Here is a 20157-nt window from a genome sequence, read left to right as displayed (position 1 = left end):
TGTTGGCTTTGGTGTTTTTGTGTGTATGTGTGTTTTTTGTTCGTTTGTTTTGTTTTGTGCATGCATGCTTTTTTTTCCCCCCAAATTTTGACTGGTTTTATTTTTCCAATATTTTGTATCAGAAGTTCTTATCAGGTAGAGTCAGTGTGAGAGATGGTAACTTCTATTACACTTTTAAGATTAGCCACATAGAATGGCTTGTATGAAAAAGCACAAATACCAACAATAGTGTAAGATACTGTTTGTTGATGCACAAAACAGCCTAACAAACTACTATTTATCATTTTCAAATTCAGATTGTGCCCTATGAACTCTCACATATCCCTAAATCTGTTTTTAATTCCAAAAGAAACCAAACTGAAAAGGATCCCTCTCCCTTAGCTTCTCCTTCCTCCATCAGAAAATATGTTTTATTATTAACAAAAACCTTTCATTTCTGAAAACCTTCTGCCCCCTTGTGGTTTTTACTGTAAAAAAAAAAAATCCTAATAGTTTCTTCACATTTTATTTCTCATTCAGTAAAGCAGTTCTGCATCTGCCTAAACACATTATTACTTAGAAAAGCTTTTAATGCTAAGATTAAACTTCAAATACTTTCTTAAGTGTTTCTGACTTCAATAGGACTCAGACTTGATTAAGTACTTGTGTCAGCTTGAGACAGGATAAGATCCTAGGCTACACACAGCCAGAATTTACAGCCCCAGTCACTTTCAGCACATCTGACACAGCTGAAGGGAGAGGAGGGGGCTGCTGAAGACCTTCATGGGAAATTGCTGCTACTTATCCAATTAGATTTGTACTGGTATAATAAAAATCTCTCCCTCTACAGGGAACATTCTTACTACACTAAGTGACAGACTAAACAGAATATAAGGCAATTATAGAGATAAACTTCAGCAGTTTGCATCCAAACATCAGCTTTGAGCAAAAAAAGCCCTGAGTGGACAACTTAAGGCAAAGCAACCTCTCCACACTGTATGTGGGCCACAGGACATCAAATCATCACAATATTGTGTCCTGAATCTGTGTCACAGACTCATTGCTCAGTACTCCAATTGCAATTCTTCAATTAGACTTCGGGGAATCCTCAGAAGACTGCCAGCTGTGAATTCCACACTTTTTACATAAGGCTTACAATGCTCTAGGCACTACAAGATTAGAGAAAGCAGTGACATTAACAATGTCTGCTTTGGATTCAGACGAATCAATAGCATCAAATACGAGCACAAAAAGCACAAACAAGCAACAAATACAGATAAATTGGTAAAAATAACTGCAAGATTGATTTAATGTCAGTTCTAACTGCAACATGGCAAAACAAAACTGAATACTTACCCATGTTTTTGCTACATATTTATTATATAGCCTTCCATATCCCAAAAAGATTTGGTATATCAAATACACAGAACAGAGTGTACAGAACAGTACAGAGAAGTGAACAGTACAGAGAAGAAAACAGGAAATGTCTTCGAGACCAGCAGTCAGGTTTCACTTCTCACGCCAATAGAAATCCCAGAGCAGTTTTGGAATATAGCATGGAAATGAACACCCTAATATAGGTTTTGAAGCCAGTCTGTATCACTGTGCTATTTTTGAGTATCTAGCCGTGTGCAGATTTATTAGAAAAAGCTGCTTGCTCCAACATATCACGATTCGTTGAGATGAAGCGATTCTTAGGTTAAAACCTTGAAGTTAGGTTGTATGCTCTTCGGCAGGCTTTTTTTTTCTACTTTTTTTTTTTTTAATTAAAATTCTTTATCAGAAGATGTCGTCAGAATTTTAAGCTACTCTTACAATTTTGTTCTTACATTACTTACCAGTGTAACCACCACTTTGGAAACTTAAAGCTGAAAACTCTTTTCAAATTGAGTTTGCTTTTCTCCATTTATGCAACATGTTACTTTGATGAGAGTATCTGTGAAAAAGGAGGCCAGTTGTTTATATCCTACTTTTTGTGTGAAAGGTTGATGATGCTGCCACTCCCTTAAACTTTCAGGCAAGAACATACAGATTTTCTTTCACCATCATTCCTCGTAGGCCTCATCCAATGGCCTCTTAAGTTAATGGAAACTCATTATCTTTGAGTTAGGTTCTATACAAAGCACATTTGAATAATTCAGTTCCTCCCATTGTCTTTTGAGGAATTACTTTTTCTAATTTGTCAAATAAAACAAATAAATGTCAAAATATTTAGACATAATAACATACCCTACAATGACTGCTTTCTCTTACAGGTAAAATTACAGTTTTGCATTCACAGCTGCATCTCTTGCAGACCTCCAGCCATTTGTTTTACACCAGCACTGTATCACAGTGCCTAGGTACCAAGTCTCAGGCTTTTCCGAGTGCATATGGCTGTCTGATGGCCTAATTTGATCATCCATTTGACTACACTACAATATGCAGTCCAGTAATCATCTTGAAGTACAAAACATCTTAAAAATTTGTTACTTGCTTCTTTAAACCATAACAGACTGCCACAAAAAAATGAACAGAACATCTAAAAACAACACAATAGATTAATTTTGAGTTCCATTAGTTCTCTATTCATAGCATAAGGCCATTTTAATTTGGTAGTACACCAGCACTCTGAAAAATAAGGAGTCATAGCCTTGCAGTTCTAGTCAATTAGCTGAACAGATATTAAATCTCTCTTTTAAATTGACAAATAAAAATAAAAGAGATGTAAAAGTGATACAATAAAATTTGCTTGTTCTAAAAAATTTGCACACAATCATACAGCATTGTGATAACAGTTTGCTTCTTGATTAGCTAGCCATAGGGTAACATTTTTTAGGAGGGTAATTATTTTTTGTATAAAGACACTAAGTTGGAAACAAATTATAAACATATATAAAAAGATGTATGTGTATTCAGAATGGGGTTAGAAACACCACCATTTTCCAATTGGGCAATAAGGCTATTCAAATTCCACTTTAATTTCTTACTACAGTTACAGTACAAATTGTGCCTGTGCCACTAAGCCAGAAAGGCTGCTCTGTGCCAGTATCCTAGATGTTGAATCTCCCTGACAAATGAAAGTTAGCATTAAGAATGTACTAATTACCCAATTGCATGTCTCTCCAATAGTCTCTGGACTGGTATGGTTAGCTTCCCAAGAAAGCGCTTGATGATTGGACGACTCTTGGCAAATTTGTCTTTAACCTCAATTTCCAAGACATCTGTTAGAAGTGCAACAAAAGAATATTTCTGGAAGGAAAGAACATATTTGACACTATATCAATATATCTTCATTCAGAAGGCATGTGCATAATTACTAGTAGCTTGCAGTGAACTCTAAAAGCAGCGATTGGTGACTACGGCAGTTTCCATATTGCAAAACAATGTCAATGTCATTATTAAGCACTGAATTTGGCCTCTCAGAAAACCTCTATCTTTTTACCATTCCTTGAAAATACACGTTTGGTAAGAAGCTGCACTGGATGAAAGCACTTTCATGGTCCACATCAGAAAGGAGAAAGCAATGTATACTAGTGCTTGCTTCAATTTGGATACTAGAAAGCACAAAGAGAAGGAATCCTCACTGTACTCTGTCATGCTACAGGAGAGTAGCAGAATCAATGCAGAAGAAAGGAGGAGTGCCTCAGTCTAGTCTGTGCTTAGTGAACTTCCCCTCCAACACCACGTTTTGTTGTAATTTTTTGTATGCATGACATTGGAAGGACAATGCACAGGCAGTATTTTCATGAGCACTGAAACTAAAGGAGAGGAATTTTCCATAGATTTTTGCACCAAAGTTCATAAATCTTCCCAGTAAGCTCTAACAGAAGCTTTTCCTGCACTTGAGGCCTTCATACAAGATGGCACTAATTTATAAAAGGTTTTGTGATGTCTTGTAAGATCATCCTTCCACTTTCCCTTGTGGGGGGAAACAGCGTCACAGTCACTCTCTTCAGCCTAGCATCAGTTTTCATGAATTTATGAATACTTCATATTTGGCATCTGTGCTGCTCTGCTAAGTCTGGCTGAAGGTGGCCAAAAGATTCAACAGAGGTACAGGGCACGTATTTGAGCACGCATATCAGCAGGGAAGCACGCTTACACACAATGTGATGACAAATTCCCTTAGGAAAGCAGACTTAGAAACCAAAGATGTTTTTTCCTCTAGATTGTAAGATGTCAAACAAACAAAAAAGTACGGGTAAAATCTACAGAAAAGCCAAAGTCATCTGGTTACACTTTTACTGTCTGCCATCTTTAAGACCTCTGAGCAAACTGGCTAATGTACATCTAGCTAAATAGATGACAAGGTACTGAACAAGAAACAAAAGAAGGAACAACTCAGCTCAGCTGTAGATATTGGCTGAAAATATTCAAAACCAGCAATTAAATTGAGCCAGGAATTAAAAAAACTCCCTCATGCTGGGTAGAGCTGGGTTCCTGGGATAAAAAGAACTTAAAATTTGTTTCTCAGTTTAATAGAAAATTGCAAATTATTTTTCAGAAAGGAGTAGATGTAAAACAGGATCCATCCTGCACCACTAGGACAGCCTAGATAATGGAATCATAAGCTGGTATCATCAGAGCATTGCTAGAGGGAAGATGCAGCAGTTACAGCAAGCCAATACAATGTGTGCACCAGTGAACATTATCACTTTTCTAATAAGCTTCAAAAAAACAAGGAGAACTGGAGGAGAAAAAAAGGGGGAAAAAATAAGAATAGGTTTTCTTCCTATCTACTGAATAATGAAATGGACAGATAGAAAGATGAAGAATCAGTTTAGAGATTAAAACTCATATACTTCTAAGATTTTAAGTCTTCCACAAATCTACAGTCTTTCCCACAACCAAGCACCCCTGGGCAGTGCTAATGTTCACACTGCTCTCTTCTGCTTTACTGCTTGTTTGACTGTAATTTGTGGAAATATTTTCCAATCCCACTCAATTTTCTGATCTTCCTAAAGAACATATTAACATTCAAACAGAGTATAGGCATTTGCTCAATAGAAAATAGGCGCAGATCAAGAATGCTGCTAACTGGTCCCAAAAGGGTTAAGAACAATGTTCACAGTTTCCCACTTAAATATTAATCTTCAAAGACACTGCCTTGCTCTTCTGTGCTCAAAGACAGTTGTGGGACTGAGCAGTTCAAGTTCCTTCTTTAAGACCTGCACAACATACCTGGTATAAACCAATCTAGAAAACTGGCTTCTAACAAAGAGCATCCACTCTGCCTGGCAAAATTGAACGCTTGCCACCTGCTATGCACACTGAGGATATCATTTCCAAATGAGCAATCATTGCCATCACTAAGCATAAATGCTCTCTTATTGTACCTTTTCTTAAAGAGTCTTCCCACAACATATAATCCATTTTAATTAATTTATTTTTTGCAATTTCAAGGGATCTACAGGGCTGTTGAGTGATTCCAACTCTTTTAGCAGAGAAGCAAATGAAAACCTCACAGCACTGCAGCTTAAACACATGGCATAAATATGCAGATGATAGCTGTTTCTTTCCAACAACGGGGTTCCTAAAATTACTACAATTTTGGTGTCAGTTTAAATAGCTAGCTACAGAATAAGCTCCCAGCCTTCACAGAGTAAGGACTAATGCATAAAGAGAAAATACAAGCCTAGTATACTGCATCAGCTTACAAAGAGCTCTCAAAAGGCATACATTACCTCTCTGTGCCAAACAGGGTTAGTTGTGTTACTGATGATGGTCGACCTTCTTTCCTGACCATGATGAGCAAATGTAGGAAATGTACTTTTCTTGCCTGGCTGAATGGACATCTTTAGATAAGGATCGGGGTTGAAGAACATGCCTTTTTTAAGCCCAACTGCTCTAATATCTTTAAAGCAAAACAAGGAAGGAAAAAGGAACAGAGTAAATTAAAGCTAGTTCACAAAGTAGCGCATTCCTAAAATATTACCCAGGAAATCAATTCACCGTAAACCACTAAATAAAGCAACTTAAAGTTGCTAATAGAGTAACTGGATCCAATGTACAGAAGATAGTTGAAGCAGGAAGTCAAGTGTTTTCCTAAGAGAACACAGGGAGGAAAAGTATTGACGTCCTCATTTACATTTTGGACTCCAGTCATTTGTAATACAAACAGAGCACAAACATTCAAATGAGCAACAAATATTTTTCTCAGCAAGGTATTTCCACCCTAAAACAAACAAAAAAAAAACCCCGCCATACAGTAGTTGCTCTTTTGCTGCTTGAGGAGAAATAGCTAAGATTAAAAAGACTGTATGGGAGGTAATGTAGTGAACTCAAGCTCTCCCAAAGCTGAGACTTTGAGAAACATGACTTTAAATATTCCTCACCGAGATTGCTCTGGCCTATGATGCACACTTTATCCCAACTTAGAAGAAGATAAGCTATCCCACTTAAAAGGATGCAAGGTTTTCTGAAAATGCTTCTTTCTTGCTAGGGAAATCTCAGTATCGCAGCCCGTGCCAACTTTCAACAATAAACAAGAATTTCCTCAGATGCACATCTTATACCTACGCACTTCAGCGAGAGTATAAGCTTCATCAAGAACAGAAAGAAAGAGGTCATTTGTGCTACAATATTAGATTTTAAACTTAACTGTAAAATATTTGTCTGTTTAGGTTTGCTGAAGCTTAAGATTTTTGTGCCTCTCTCCATTAGGTTCTCCAATATGCTGCACACAGTCTTCATGACCCTAATGCAATTGGCACATATATACTTAGATGAGCAGTTTATACATGCTGGCAAAATTCACTGCACTGAAATCAAATACTACATCTTCACAGTCAGTTAAAAAAAAAAAGAAAAAAGACCTGCCTACAGTTCAAAATTAAGCTGTATAGTAAAATACTATGAAATATTGAGTAACAGCCTTTAGAAGCAACAACTTTGTATATGCAACTACAGCAAGTATATACATTACTCTCTATCACGATCTTTGCGCTAAAGCTGTTCAGAAACTCCTACACGAGAGACCACAGCAAAATTTCTAACAAAGATCCTCTGTGTGCAATGGCACATGGTATTTCACCAGCTATGAAAGGGGGGAAAAGCCTGAAAAGACTAAGACATGTGAACAATGAAAATGCAAAGCAGTTCCTCTACAGCCTTAAAAAAAATAAAAAAATAGAAGCATATCCACATAATTTTGATTTATATCAGTCTGCACAAGCACAGATTACAAACCTGTAAGAACTTCAGGCATGTGGCAGAAGATTCTTCTACTCCATCAATAATATATTTTCACACTGATTTACTAGTATAATATGGTAATAAATCATAGAATACCACTAATGATGTATGAGAGATAGAATCATGATTTATTAACGGTACCTAGTGAGGAAGATATAGCCAAGTGGTTCTCTTAAGTATTCTGTATTCATTTTAGAGATCACTAGAAAACATCTCTTCCCATCATGAGATATTCAACAATTTGAAATGCATTTATCTGAATGCAAAGAATCAACTGACTGTTTTCAGTCAGAGAGTCCATAACCCAGACAATTTATTAGTGATGGCAAAAGCTTATGCAACAGATTTGGTAGTATGGTTGTGAGAGTTGATCGTTTCATCTCTTTTTTTTTTCTGTAATTAAAAAAAAAATAAAAAATTTCCCACTGCTCGAAACTTATTGCTAGGTAGTATCTTGAAACCTGTCAACAAAAGAGAAGGTTATCACCCGCAAACATTTTGAGAACTCCTTGAAAAAGTGAATTTCTAAGTCTAAAATAATACAGAGAAATTCTCAAAAATAAAATTATTTTTCTGCACAAGGAGTAATTCACAAACATATTTCAAAGAAAACAATGCTGTCCTCCAAAGGAGTACAGCATGAAATGTAGGAAATAATGTCATCACTGAATCATGGCTCAGCTTTGATTTGCCACAATTTCAGTTTAAGGTTTAACATAATCTTACATTTAGAGTTATCGTATTTGTTTGTTAACATAGTCACATGAGAAGTCAGGACCAGATAGTTCATTTTGGCTTCAAAAATACAGTTCTCTAGCATCTTAATCAAAAGATGTCAGACAATTATCTGTCACTACACCATGCAAAACCCAGGATATTAGAACATTCTCTGATAAGCACACTAAAAATCCATTAAAGATACAATAAAGTTAAAGAGGCACATTCAGATGACAACAAAATGCAGGCTCACCACATTCTACATGAGCAACCAAAAACGTTCTGGAAAGTACATGACAGACCTCTCAGGCAGTACATCTTTCAAACAAATTTAGGAAACTCCTCAAGCCGAGTTGTAACATTCCATTAAACACAACAGGTTTTTCAGATTTCACAAAACAATTATCTTTCTAGCTCTCTATGTGACTCTACAATGTATTAGTGCTATACTGATTAACTGCTGCAAGACCATATCAAAGTATATTGTCTTCTGCTCTACTCCTACAGCGTTTACATGTTTTCATTGTCAGCTCCTCAGTATTCAGAAACATTTTTTTCTGTCTTCACTGAAGTTGAATATGCTCTGGTCTAACAAGACTTCCTGTGGAATAAAGTGCTAATCAAAACAAGTGAAGCTGGTAGACTGTATCCCTCAGCTATTTTACTGTAGTGACAGCTTAGCTGTCTGTTACAAGTAAAGATTTTTTTTTTCTTTTTAAACCACTACTTGCAGCTATTGCTTTGTTACTACTTTCTTAAAAGTGACAGAACCAGCTTGCATTTTATTTAGAGGCTAAAATTTTTTTTTTGTTCGTTGCACAAACTAGAAATTTTTGTAAATTTCTCATGCTGAGATTCATCAAACTCGTTTCTTTCATTCCTGGAGATTTGTCAATCTGGCTTGTTTTCAAACAGAAGTTCTAAAGAAATGATATCTTTCAAGCCACTAGAGTGTGCTCCTAGAGAAGCTAAGGAAGAAAAGTGCTCCATTTTTAAAGATTTTTAGAACATCTAATTATTTTTTTATAAAAATAATTTGTAAAAAGCGTATTTGTGTTGTCTTTTTTACCTGATAGGGTAAAGCTGACTAACTTCCGAGAGTGCTGGGCTCCAGAAGCACCTTCATCCGTGCCTTCTACTCCCATCTGAAGAGAAGAAAGAAATAACATGCCACAGAAGTTTTCATCTGCTTTATACATTATTGAAGATGATTATGCAGCTGCATAGAGGCATGCATGGGAAGAATCAGGCCAATTACTGCCTGTTACCAGGGACGAAGCTACAGCATCCATTTCTAGGAAAATATTATTTACACCACATGGTGTTAATACACTAGTCCTTGGAATCTTCCAAACAGAAAATCAATCACAGAAAGGGAAACACTATTTTCTTGTGAGTTTCATTTTTATAAAATAAAATCAACAGTATGGACTGGTAATATATATGTGAAAGCATAAGCTAGCCAGTGACAGCATGTGTAACTTCTGTCACTTTTCACAAGTGGGCAATTTACCATGCAACAAAAAAGGTAATGGGATCAATGAGATCAAAAACCTTCAGATTTATGAATGAAAGGTCTTTGTAAATGGAAAATTACATCAACGATATCAATACAAATGTCATCTAAAAGCTATGCTTATACTACACATATATTCAGGTTTGGTTTCTACAGAAATCTCTGACTAGGTAAAAGCATTACCTCAAAATAAAAGGCTTCTCATGTATTAATGTCTAAATTGCTATATCCACAGAACAGTTCCTTCAGCTGACAGACAAATTTCTCTCCAGACAGAGATGTGCAACCAGCAGAATAATCTAACATAAAAACATCAATGGAGCTATACTGAAAGTCAAACGGTTCTCCGTGTAGGCAGTGCACTCACTCCCAGACAGAGATTATGCACAGTGTGCTAAAAAAGCCTCATCCAAAAAGCTTTATATTAGTGATAAATATGATAAATAGGAAGTCATCCGACCTATTAAACAAAATAAGCTGATAACAAACTTGTACACCTGTGGGTGGATGAAGTATGTAAAGCAGCTTTTAGCACTTGAACAGTTGTCTGAAAGCAGAACTAGAAGCTACGAGACTGAAAATATTTCTGAAGCTGTGGTGGCCAGACTAGAATGTGCAGTCCATGAGGAAACCACTAAACAAGTCAAAAGTCCTTTTGCTATTGCTTTAAGCATTACCACGAGCTTTCAAATACTTCCCATGATGATTAGCAAACAAAAGCACAATCAGAACAAATGCTGGGTGCAATTGATATTGAAGGATTTATTCTGTTGCAAAATCCCATGCTTAGCACATAAAAGCAGTGAAGTCAATAAAGCGATACAGAAACCATGATGACGTTGACATTTGGCATCCCCATGGGCCTCAGCAGCCTCCTGAGGGAACAGACTGTGTCAGGAAGTTGCACTGCTCCCCGCCCGGCCCGTTTCCTGTCCTCATCACTGCGGTCGTGATTCACTGTCGTTTTCAGGGACAAGGTTTTCTCACCAGAACACTCTCAGCTCTCTCATCTCCCCACCGAGCACGGTATCATTACTCCCACAACTTCGTAAGGATACACAAGCAGTGACAGCTGGTAATAAAATTATGAGGGCATTGAAAACACACCGGGTTAACTCCAGCCCGACCAGCATCCTTCTGCTTAAGGAGGGTTGCTCTGGAAGCAAGAAGGGGCCAGTCCCGCTGGGAAGCAGAAGCCAAGCAGGCAGAGTTGCAGGAACTCTGCACATATCAGTGTGCTCTACTTGACTCCTTCTAACAGGCACTGATTTCTTGTTAAGAACTACTCATCAACAAAAAGGTCTTCCTCTTTCTGTATGTATCTTTCCACTACATCATGGACTACAAATAACATTGTTTATACTGCTAATCATTGCTTTAGTATGTTTTACAGAAAATATGATTTGCCCACAATTCAGCTATAATAAAACTAATTATAACAGTGTTCTCTAGCACTTCCACAGTTTCGTTCATTTTATGCCATTTTCCAGCTCCATTATGATCTGAACAGCAGGTTCAGTTTTTCTGCACCAATTGGAAGACTTGATCCCACCAGACAGACTTACATTTTGGCACTACAAAGGCTATCTCACCTGGTGTAAGGAAGTGTTTCTGAATACTAAATCAGTCCTTGCTTTTCCTCTAGCTGAAATGAATACAATATTAACTGCTTATCCAAAAATAAGATGAGCTGAAATTCCTGGTGGAATATTCCATTAGCATGAAGAAAACCAGAAATGGATCTCCCACCAAACCATGCAATGCAAAAATTCAGCATGATCCAAGTAAGCAGGTAACTTATCACAGCTTAAAAAAAAAACAGAAGGAATGGGCATGCCTCGACTTTTACCACTCTCAGGACCAACGTATCTGTCACAAAGGACATGACACACACAGTGCTTAAGATTAACACCAAAAACAGGAAAATGGTATGAGGTATTAATGCTTAATAATAGGTATACTTATGTATAACTAACCCAATATGATATTTTATAGGAGGCGTCATCTGAGCTATCATATGACATTCTCATCAGTGAAACTATCAGCTCACTATTACTGGAAGTCTGTGTTGTTAGAGCGAACAAAAAGGTTTACATAAAATTACACCTTCCATCAGGAGTACAAATTCTGTAGAATACCCAGGATCCTGTGCTACCTTTCAAAGGAAAAAAAACACAACAACTTCCACAGTGACAGCAGGTTAACCCCACAAGATGGACCAATGACTCTGACAGATGGGTTTTCAGGTAACTCCCAAGTAAATAAATGCATATTCAGAGAGAGGAGTTCAGATGCCTTTTTGCATAACTAGTCTTGAAAAAATACCACTAAGTGGCTTGTATGACAAGACCAAGAAAATATACAAGCTTAAGTGGTTTCTTCATTACTTTGAGTTGCTCATTTTTTATTTAAAAACAAAACATAAAACAATCAGGCTAGCTTTCATTCTGTAGTTTATAAATTTATATTAAAGACAGTTGCTGTCAAGCTCACTAACTGTAGCACATTTTCTTCTATAAAGTATCAAAAGCTCCTATGCCTGCTGTGAACATCTATTGTTCATAGGTCTAACTATTAAATGATGCTGTCATTTAGGTCAGGAATTCTAAGAGAAAGAAAAAACATTTGGTATAACGAGACATAGTCCATGACAGCGCATACAGTATCACATTGCCATAACATTCACTTGTATATAAATTTACAATGCTGAAGAACTGCAAGATCAGATTAAAAGCAAGCAGCTTAAATAAATTGTGCTCTAAAGTATCCTCAACACTGTAGTTGTCAAGACACCACCATGACAGATATAATCTTAAATACTTGGCAGGTAATATCAAAAAATCAAATGTACTGTGAGACTTTATGTCAACTGAAGATCTAGCCTGTTAGATGAATTACGTCCATCAAATGCACCTGGATACAAGTTTGAAAGATTCTTCTTATAGGTTTGGAAGGTTCTTCTTATTCTTAATGGTATTTATTTAAACAACTAAAAAACTCCATTAAAACTTCTAGGATTTCAAAAGTGCAAGTAATGAAATTGTAATAAGGCAAAAATAAATCGTGAAAGTCATAGAATTATCTAAATTTCAATGGTATATGAACACTCCGAAAAATTCAATAATCTCTGCAACAGCAGAGTTTTGTACGGTCTTTTTTTTTTTTTTTTTTTACATACTAGTAACTGCTATCTCAGCAACAGTTTCATTTTTAATAATAACAAATAAGTGGAGACTTCCGATAAGAATTCTGCTGGAATTAGATAACCAGTGTGAAAAATTTCTAATATGGTGTTAAATTACATCAAACTGGCAGCATTAATTTTGAAAGCAAGTAAAATGAAATTGTTATCATAAAAGATTTCATTTCAACTTGGTGATTTTTACCTTCATTTTATCATGAAAAATACCAAACCATGAAAAGCATTTCCTAATTTAGGTGACTGTTGTCATACAATCTCTCTCTCTCTCTCTCTCTCTCTCTCTCTCTCTCTCTCTCTCTCTCTCTCTCTTTTTCCAAAAGTTGCAGTTAATAGTAAAACTAGGAGACTTATATTGATAGGTTTGTCTGGCAGTTAATATCGTATACAAATACAATGAACAAATAGGTTAAACTTACCATCACAGCAGGGTTTTTCACAGTGATACATGGAGTAGTAGCTCGGAGGGCTCCACTAACACCATGGTAGTATTTAAAACAGATCTTTATTTCAGCTAGAAGACAAAACGAAAATCACATTAAATCTGTCGTGACTGACAGTAGGCAAAAGACAGACAACTAAAGGAACGTGTGTATGGGGAGTTGCAGTTCAATTCTGTTCATTGCGCGTGAGTTTAGGCTGATTCACCAGTACAGTTCACTGGTACATCTTTGCTGTAGAAGCACACAATAACTGTAAGTGAAATACATTTTCTTTTGACCTGTAGAACAGGACTGCAGACAATCAGGATACAGATTCAGGATACATTTCCCTGGATTGTAATACAACCCTATTTGCTGTAAGTAAACTGTGCTTTTTAGCCTGAGTTGACTCTTAGGAGATGTAGGAGAAATCATTAGATCATCTACTGTGATCGTTATTGTGCTCTTTGCTGCTCTTCTCCACTTCTCAAAATTAATATTGACATATGGACTCCAGAACTATACACAACACCTAGCATTAGCCTCACCAAAGCTGAATGAGAAGGATCATTCCCAGGTCCTACCAGATGCTCCTCTCTCTATATATCCAAGAAATGCAGTAGAGCTCTTAGTCACAGGTTACACAGCAAGTTGACGTTAAGGTGTGGCATACACTCACTGACTCTGCAGGCATGGCTGGAATGTTTTTCATTCTGAAGCCAGCAGTATCAAAATTGATCTTATTTGGTTGTGCCCAGCTTGTTAGTTCATTCTATATGGACCTCTGATTGCTTTTATCCAGATGAAACCAGTACAAACCCTAGGTAAAATTTGCAAACAGACAATTAAAATATTTAAAAGCACTGCATTTTTTTCAGTAACTCCTGCAGAGCCCCACTAATGAGATTTCCCTTTTGGTGTTTTCTGTCAAACCTTTTACTATCATTTAGCATGCCTATCCAAAAAAAACCTTGATCCTTGTAAAATAAGAGGGTAGTAATAACAGATAATCTTATTTATCTAATATCAATTCTAATATCAATTTCATTTAATATTTTATGTATTTTATATATATATTTTTATATATATATAATATATATAATTTATCTAATATCAAATCTAATATCAATTGAGCATGAGATAAAATATTATAAAATTCAGGCTCTTATCACTTGGATTCTGCATTAGCCCTACAGATATCCTGACATTCTGGTAGGAATGGAGATCCAAGTACAGTTGTTCACGGTGGAAAGCTATTAACATGCTGTTCAGAGTGCTCTTTAAAGCTCATTCTGTATGAGTACGATCCATCACTCAGTGATGAGCCATTAGAAATACTTCAGCAGGAAATTAAGAATAGAGCAGCTGGTTATCTATTCTTTGTGTATTCTGCAGGTTGTATTTCTGCTACTATTTCAATATAATCATTATGAAAAAGACTTACTGAACTATTTGCTACTAGCTTGATTCTTGTCAGACTTCGGAAGAAGTTGCATGATACCTATCTGAAGGAAGCTTGAAGCAGTTTATACTGGAACACAGGAAAGGTGAACGTTTCACCACACTTCTGGTCCCACTGAATAAAGTTTTGTTTGCTAAACTGCATTTGCTGCAGACAAAAGAGTATTATGTTTCAGTGAAGCCCAACCTCTACTGTTGTTTCTCTGCATTCTTCTAACATAGCAGAACAGCTATAATCACAGCTGCCCTTGATCCTGTGGGATTTTCCCTATCTGGAACAATCTCCCTGTTTTCCTTCCCCACTGGAACAACTCTTCTGTAGGAGGTTGATGAGGGTTTACCTCTGGGTACAGAAATGACCACGGCCAGACAAAAATGGCTACAAGCATGCACAAATTACAGCAACCAGTTTGGACAGAACCAGAGGGTGTGCATAAAAGTACTGGCAGTTCAACTTCTTTCACTTGGTTTAACAGTGTGTTGGAAGCCCAAAAATACAAAACTGCATGTACTGAATATGGTTGTGGGACATGATTCCTTGAGGGCTGAGGTACTTCATCACTGCAAGATAAAATGCCCACTTATCCCTACTCAGAAGGATGAAAAATCCATTCTGCAAGTCTGCTCAGCCAAGAAGGATTTTTTTTTTTTAATTTTAATTTTTAATTTGCTGCAGTAAGTCAACATCCATTTAAGAGAGAGGATGCACCTCAGAACTGACCTTCAAAGGCAGGAGCTGGGCTCACAGGGAGGGAGGAGGTGGAAAAACTTCTGATCCCTCTTCCTCCCACTCTCAATTTGTCACTTCAGAAAAAGAAGCTAACACTGGAAAAGCTGTCAGCTGCTGCTCCTATTTGCAGACATCCCATAATGCAGACAGAAGTTTGTTATACATTCCCACTACACTGGCACTTAAATTCTCCTGCAGGCAGAAATGCAATACTACAAGCTTTGGATCCTTGGATTTCTTCCTCTCAGTGACTTCTACAAGCATGCAGTACTCCCCAACACCTGTATGTGGCCGGTGGTAGAAGACAACATCTGATTCAATAAATAGATCCGACGATCCATTTCATACAAACTCAATTTAGGAAAAAAAAAAAAAAAGCTTAGAAAAACTATTAGAAAAAGAGAAGTTAAGACATGCTATCTGGACAACTACTCTCACCAAGAGAAGTAGCATTGATTTGGTTTGGGCTTTATACAGCTCTACACACAGGAACCTTAGAGGTGCTGTTAGCATTGTGTCACTGGGATTAACAGAGGAGAAGCTGTGCTTGAAATTCAGCATGAAATTGAAAAATGGGCTATCTGGCATGCTTATGCCAGATATTGCAGACGTGAATATAGGTTTGCAAAATCTGATCTTGATCTTGTACACAGCAAGAATACGGTGCCGTCACAGAACCAGAGACAGTTAACTAATTTTTTATATACATACATATATTTATATATATATATATATATATACACACATATATAATAGTGCTGAAAAGTACAATTCATACTTAACAGTGAAAGAAATCTCAGAGGAATCCTGTCAATTCAAAAAAGCTGAGGATGTAGCTCTTTGACATTTCTTCTTCTGTGTTATCAGAAAAACTGTGATTTGAATATTTGTTCTTCATGTCTGATGGATTTCTGTGCCGCAGATATATTGAAAATATGTGTCTGTGCCTGCTCCTGATAGAACACTTCTCTGCTTCTTACATATAAATAAGGCCCCAAAAATACAAACAAATCTTCAGAAACAGTAAGCTCCGGCAAACAGGACTTGAATATTTAGAAAGCTGAGTTCAATACCATATTAATATACAGGCTTCCTCTCAGCTGTTCCATAGTACAAACTGCTAAATAGCATGCATCACCTACAGTTTTCCTAGTTTCTTTTATTCCTCCTGCCACCTCATTTTCAGGTGTTTCCTTTAAGTGTAAACTTGCCCTTCTCTTGTTTCTCTTTCCTACTACTGCTTCCCCCAACAAGTTAATCAGCTTGCTTTGTCTGTGATCTGTACTGAAAAATTTAACAGCAGTAAATCCAGCAAGGTGAAGACACTTGTACCTGACCACAGGACTATTTGCTGTCTTTTTGATTAAAGAAAAATGTGACCTTGCAGAACAAAAACTATTTTCATTCATGGGAAAAAGTGACTGTACCTAGCTCTCCGTTCTTGCTGCCACATGTCCCATTGTCCCTGACGTTCCTCCAGACATCACACAGACCACGAGGAATTCCTACAGCGACCAGACATTTCCTCGTTGTTTAAAAATAGGACAAAATGAAATCGGGGTATCTACAATTCTTTGAAAGATATCACAGAGCCATATAAAAAGGATAAATGTTAATTAATCTGGATAAGACCATAACCCCATTCTTTAAAAGCTAATAGCTGTTAACATTTTATAACCATAGTTTATAGCTCAAGTCCATTACATAAAAATGTTGGAATTAAGAAAGGTGTCACTTCAGAAAGGTTTCTGGGACTCAAACAGTGATATCTGAATTTCAAAAGAACTCCTGCCTGAAATGCAGCATAACGCTGAATTTCCCTCTACGGACCATGCACTCTTGCCTCTTCAGTAACAGAGAGATCTGCTTATACAAAATAATAGTTTGCTTTTAAAACATCAGTAGTTCTCCAAAGTCCCCCATGTTATCTGTGTGTTTCCTGCCTTAAATATTTTATCTTTGCCTTTAAAAAACTGCTTTAGGATAAAAAGGTACTTATAAGACATAAAGTTGGAATACATAAACACAAATATCATTCTAGAAGAATGCATTCTTCCCAGGAGACCAATAATTCAGGAAAACAAATTTGTTCACTTTAAGAACAGTTTGTTCCAGATATATCTGAAACACCTATATGAGAGGTGGAGCTGCCCCACACTCCACTGAGAAGGGATGGCAGAGACACCTCCAGAAAATAAGTCAAATCCTTGCTGGGCTGCAACGGCCTGTGGAGATGACCGGTGCTCCCTGCTAGCTGCACAGGAAGTGCTCAGCAGCTCGTAGCTCCTGGACTCTGCAGCAAAATGCCACGAGTCACTTAAGCTGAATCCATGGCTCTCTGCAGATATAAACATATGTCCCCATAATAAGAAAAAGCTGACATCAGAGAAACTCATATAAAAAAGTATGAGAACATGTTTTGCAAAGCATTTAAGAAAACTCTGGTACAATTAACAAATTAACAAATTAACAAATTAAACACAAAACAAATTAGATCACTCACATTCAGATTTTACAAATGTATAAAGGGAGAAGTAATCCAAGGAAAAACCACCAGGTTAAACCCTAATTTTTCCCAGCTGAACACAAACAGCCAATAGACAACTGCAAGAATTTAAAAGTGCTCTGCACATCCTGTCAGTTGAATTTACTTTCTTAGTGTGACTGTTCATTAAACACAACCTTCTTGTTCAAGTATTTAGCACTCTTTCCTCTGCATCATTCTAACCAAGCATCTCTTGGATTACTTCCTACTCATAACAGCCCAGCACAGCAAACAGCAGAGCAAATGCCAAAGCAGGCTGCCTCCTGGCACTCTCCCTCTCCCTCAGCAGGTATATCACGAAGTTTATTTTACAGAAGGAATGATTTAAAAAAAAAAAAAAGTGATTTAAGCAGAATTACAGAGAGCTTTTTAGTTTAACTAGTATCAGTAACAGATGAATTCTGTCCCCCCTGTGGTCTCTCTGCACCTAACCTGCTTCAAAGGAAACCACTAAGCAACAGTTGCTCAAATAACAGCTTACCTGTCCCTGCCGCCTGCACTCACTTTGCTGCAACTCTGAGACATTTCTACTTACAGTCATGAGCCCTGTCTGTTACATTCCAGTTTGGGAAAAAGGTTAACCTAACCTTTAAAACAAAACACTGGGCTATTATGTGCTTAAGGAAGTCAACAAGGCTTGCCACAAATTGTAAAAAACACAAGACAAAACCCTATTTCAGTTATTTGTGATACACAAAAATAGCTAGTAAGAGACAACACATATAAATAGCAGAACTATAATAAAAGTATTTCTTACTCAGTGAACAAGTTTATAAATAGGGTTGGGACAATAACCATGAGAAGCACAGTGCCCGGGTAGAGTGCTGGAAGGGCACTGGTTACACAGCACCACCCAGGCAAGCATCCCAGGCTCAGAACAATTCAGTGTGAGGAAAATATGATTTTCACAATTTCATTTAAATGGTCAAAATATAAACACTGGGTACGAGTAACAAGTTACATTGATAAAGCATTTATTAGCACTGACCATTGACCAATGTTTTGGGCAGAGCACTAAACTGTGCTCCTATCCCTACTAGACAATAGCAACAACTCTTCATGAGAGCAGCCCTTTGAAGCTAAAAGCACATCAAGTTCAATTATGAAACCAATTTGTTTTTCTTCAATCTATATTAGTTTTTTTGTGTTTTTTTTTTTTTTTAAAGAAAAAAGGGGGCTAGGAGTGCACTCTTCTAACTGCAAAGTGCAGCAAATTTCAGTCTTGGTACGCTATTTTTGCAAACTTTGTAATTTCATCGTAATGGGCACTGAATACAGAGAACTCTATATAAAACCTCATTTGTAACATGATATTGTATAACGCAAACACATGTATCATCACCACGCTTTCTGAATATATCTCAGAGTCGTGCCACAAAAGTGAGAGTTTAAGGACAAAATAGAAACAGTCTGTGCGGTCACCCATCCAAGCATTGCAGTGTGGCACCAGCAGTGATTTAACCACAAACGTCCCAAGAGTGATTTGGAAGTGATTCACGTGACAAGACTGGCAGCGTCTGGATGAATCCCAACAGTCGCCACTATTGATTATTTTTCAAGATGTAAAGAAAATATATGCAAATCCATGTTTATATTCTATTCACAGTAATGGCTACGACATCAAATGTTATAAGTAACAACAAACACAGTACACTGCAAGTAAAGTAGGTGAAGGCCTTTCTTGTGGATACTGTTAATACACATGGGACCAAGACTATAATGGATAAACACAAGTCAATAGGACATTATTGCTCAATTCAGGTAACTCAGTCTCAAAGGAAGCTCTTGGCCTGCACCTGTATCAATAAACCAAGCAAGTACGGACTCAAGTACAAACACACGACCATCCATACTGCTGAACGGTCACTGAGCATCCCCAACACTCCTGTCCAATGTGCTGGGGAAGGGAGGACAGGCTGGCTGTATGGACACAAGCGCCATGCTGTGCCACTTGCTCCCGGCAGCAGAAAACACACCATGGTCTGTTTTAACTACTAGGAAGTTTGCAGGTTTAAGTCCTAGGGACTTTGTGCCTACGGAAGCACATAAGCACTGCAGTTATGTGTTGCCTGACAGTGACCACACTATACCGATTCTCCCCCATGGCACATCCAACACAACCTGTCCTTGCCACATTGCAGACCTCAAAGCTGCTGTTTGTCTGTGAGAGGCAGCTCTTATCAACCAGTCTTCAGAACACCTCAAGCTTTCTATGGTATGTTTTTTCTATCACCAAGATTTCCATGAATCATTTCAACTCCATCTTTCTGCTACCTCTGTTCTCCACAAGGAATGCCATCACCTCTGCTCCAACACCCCCGAAAAGGAGCCCTTGCCATCCTGAGCTCCCAGACTGTGATGCCCCAAGAAGCTCTCTGCCACATTAACTCTGCTCCTGGGACAACTGCAGCC

At 37.4% G+C, this 20157-nt stretch overlaps 1 protein-coding gene across 14 annotated transcripts in view; it reads right to left on the bottom strand.

Annotated features, from left to right (window-relative positions):
* The window catches only part of HECW2 (HECT, C2 and WW domain containing E3 ubiquitin protein ligase 2), a 195047-nt gene that overhangs the window by 58615 nt on the left and 116275 nt on the right, over window positions 1-20157 (bottom strand). For 8 of the 14 annotated variants that reach the window (XM_040562668.1, XM_040562667.1, XM_040562669.1 and 5 more), the window contains 4 exons: window positions 13007-13101; window positions 8942-9017; window positions 5646-5815; window positions 3068-3210 (listed from right to left, as the gene is read on the bottom strand). In XM_040562668.1, the coding sequence (XP_040418602.1) occupies window positions 3068-3210; window positions 5646-5815; window positions 8942-9017; window positions 13007-13101 (484 nt within the window). Of the gene's footprint in view, window positions 1-1817; window positions 1857-3067; window positions 3211-5645; window positions 5816-7149; window positions 7534-8941; window positions 9018-13006; window positions 13102-13308; window positions 13514-13557; window positions 13953-15191; window positions 15507-20157 lie in introns of those variants that run through there. The other 6 variants (XM_040562676.1, XM_040562677.1, XM_040562674.1 and 3 more) reach the window with 6 other exon arrangements.

This window comes from Cygnus olor, chromosome 6, assembly GCF_009769625.2.
Source record: "Cygnus olor isolate bCygOlo1 chromosome 6, bCygOlo1.pri.v2, whole genome shotgun sequence".
NCBI classification, from domain to species: Eukaryota; Metazoa; Chordata; class Aves; order Anseriformes; family Anatidae; genus Cygnus; species Cygnus olor.
The sequence above is the reverse complement of the archived record's forward strand: the minus strand, read 5'-3'. Positions and strand labels throughout refer to the sequence as shown.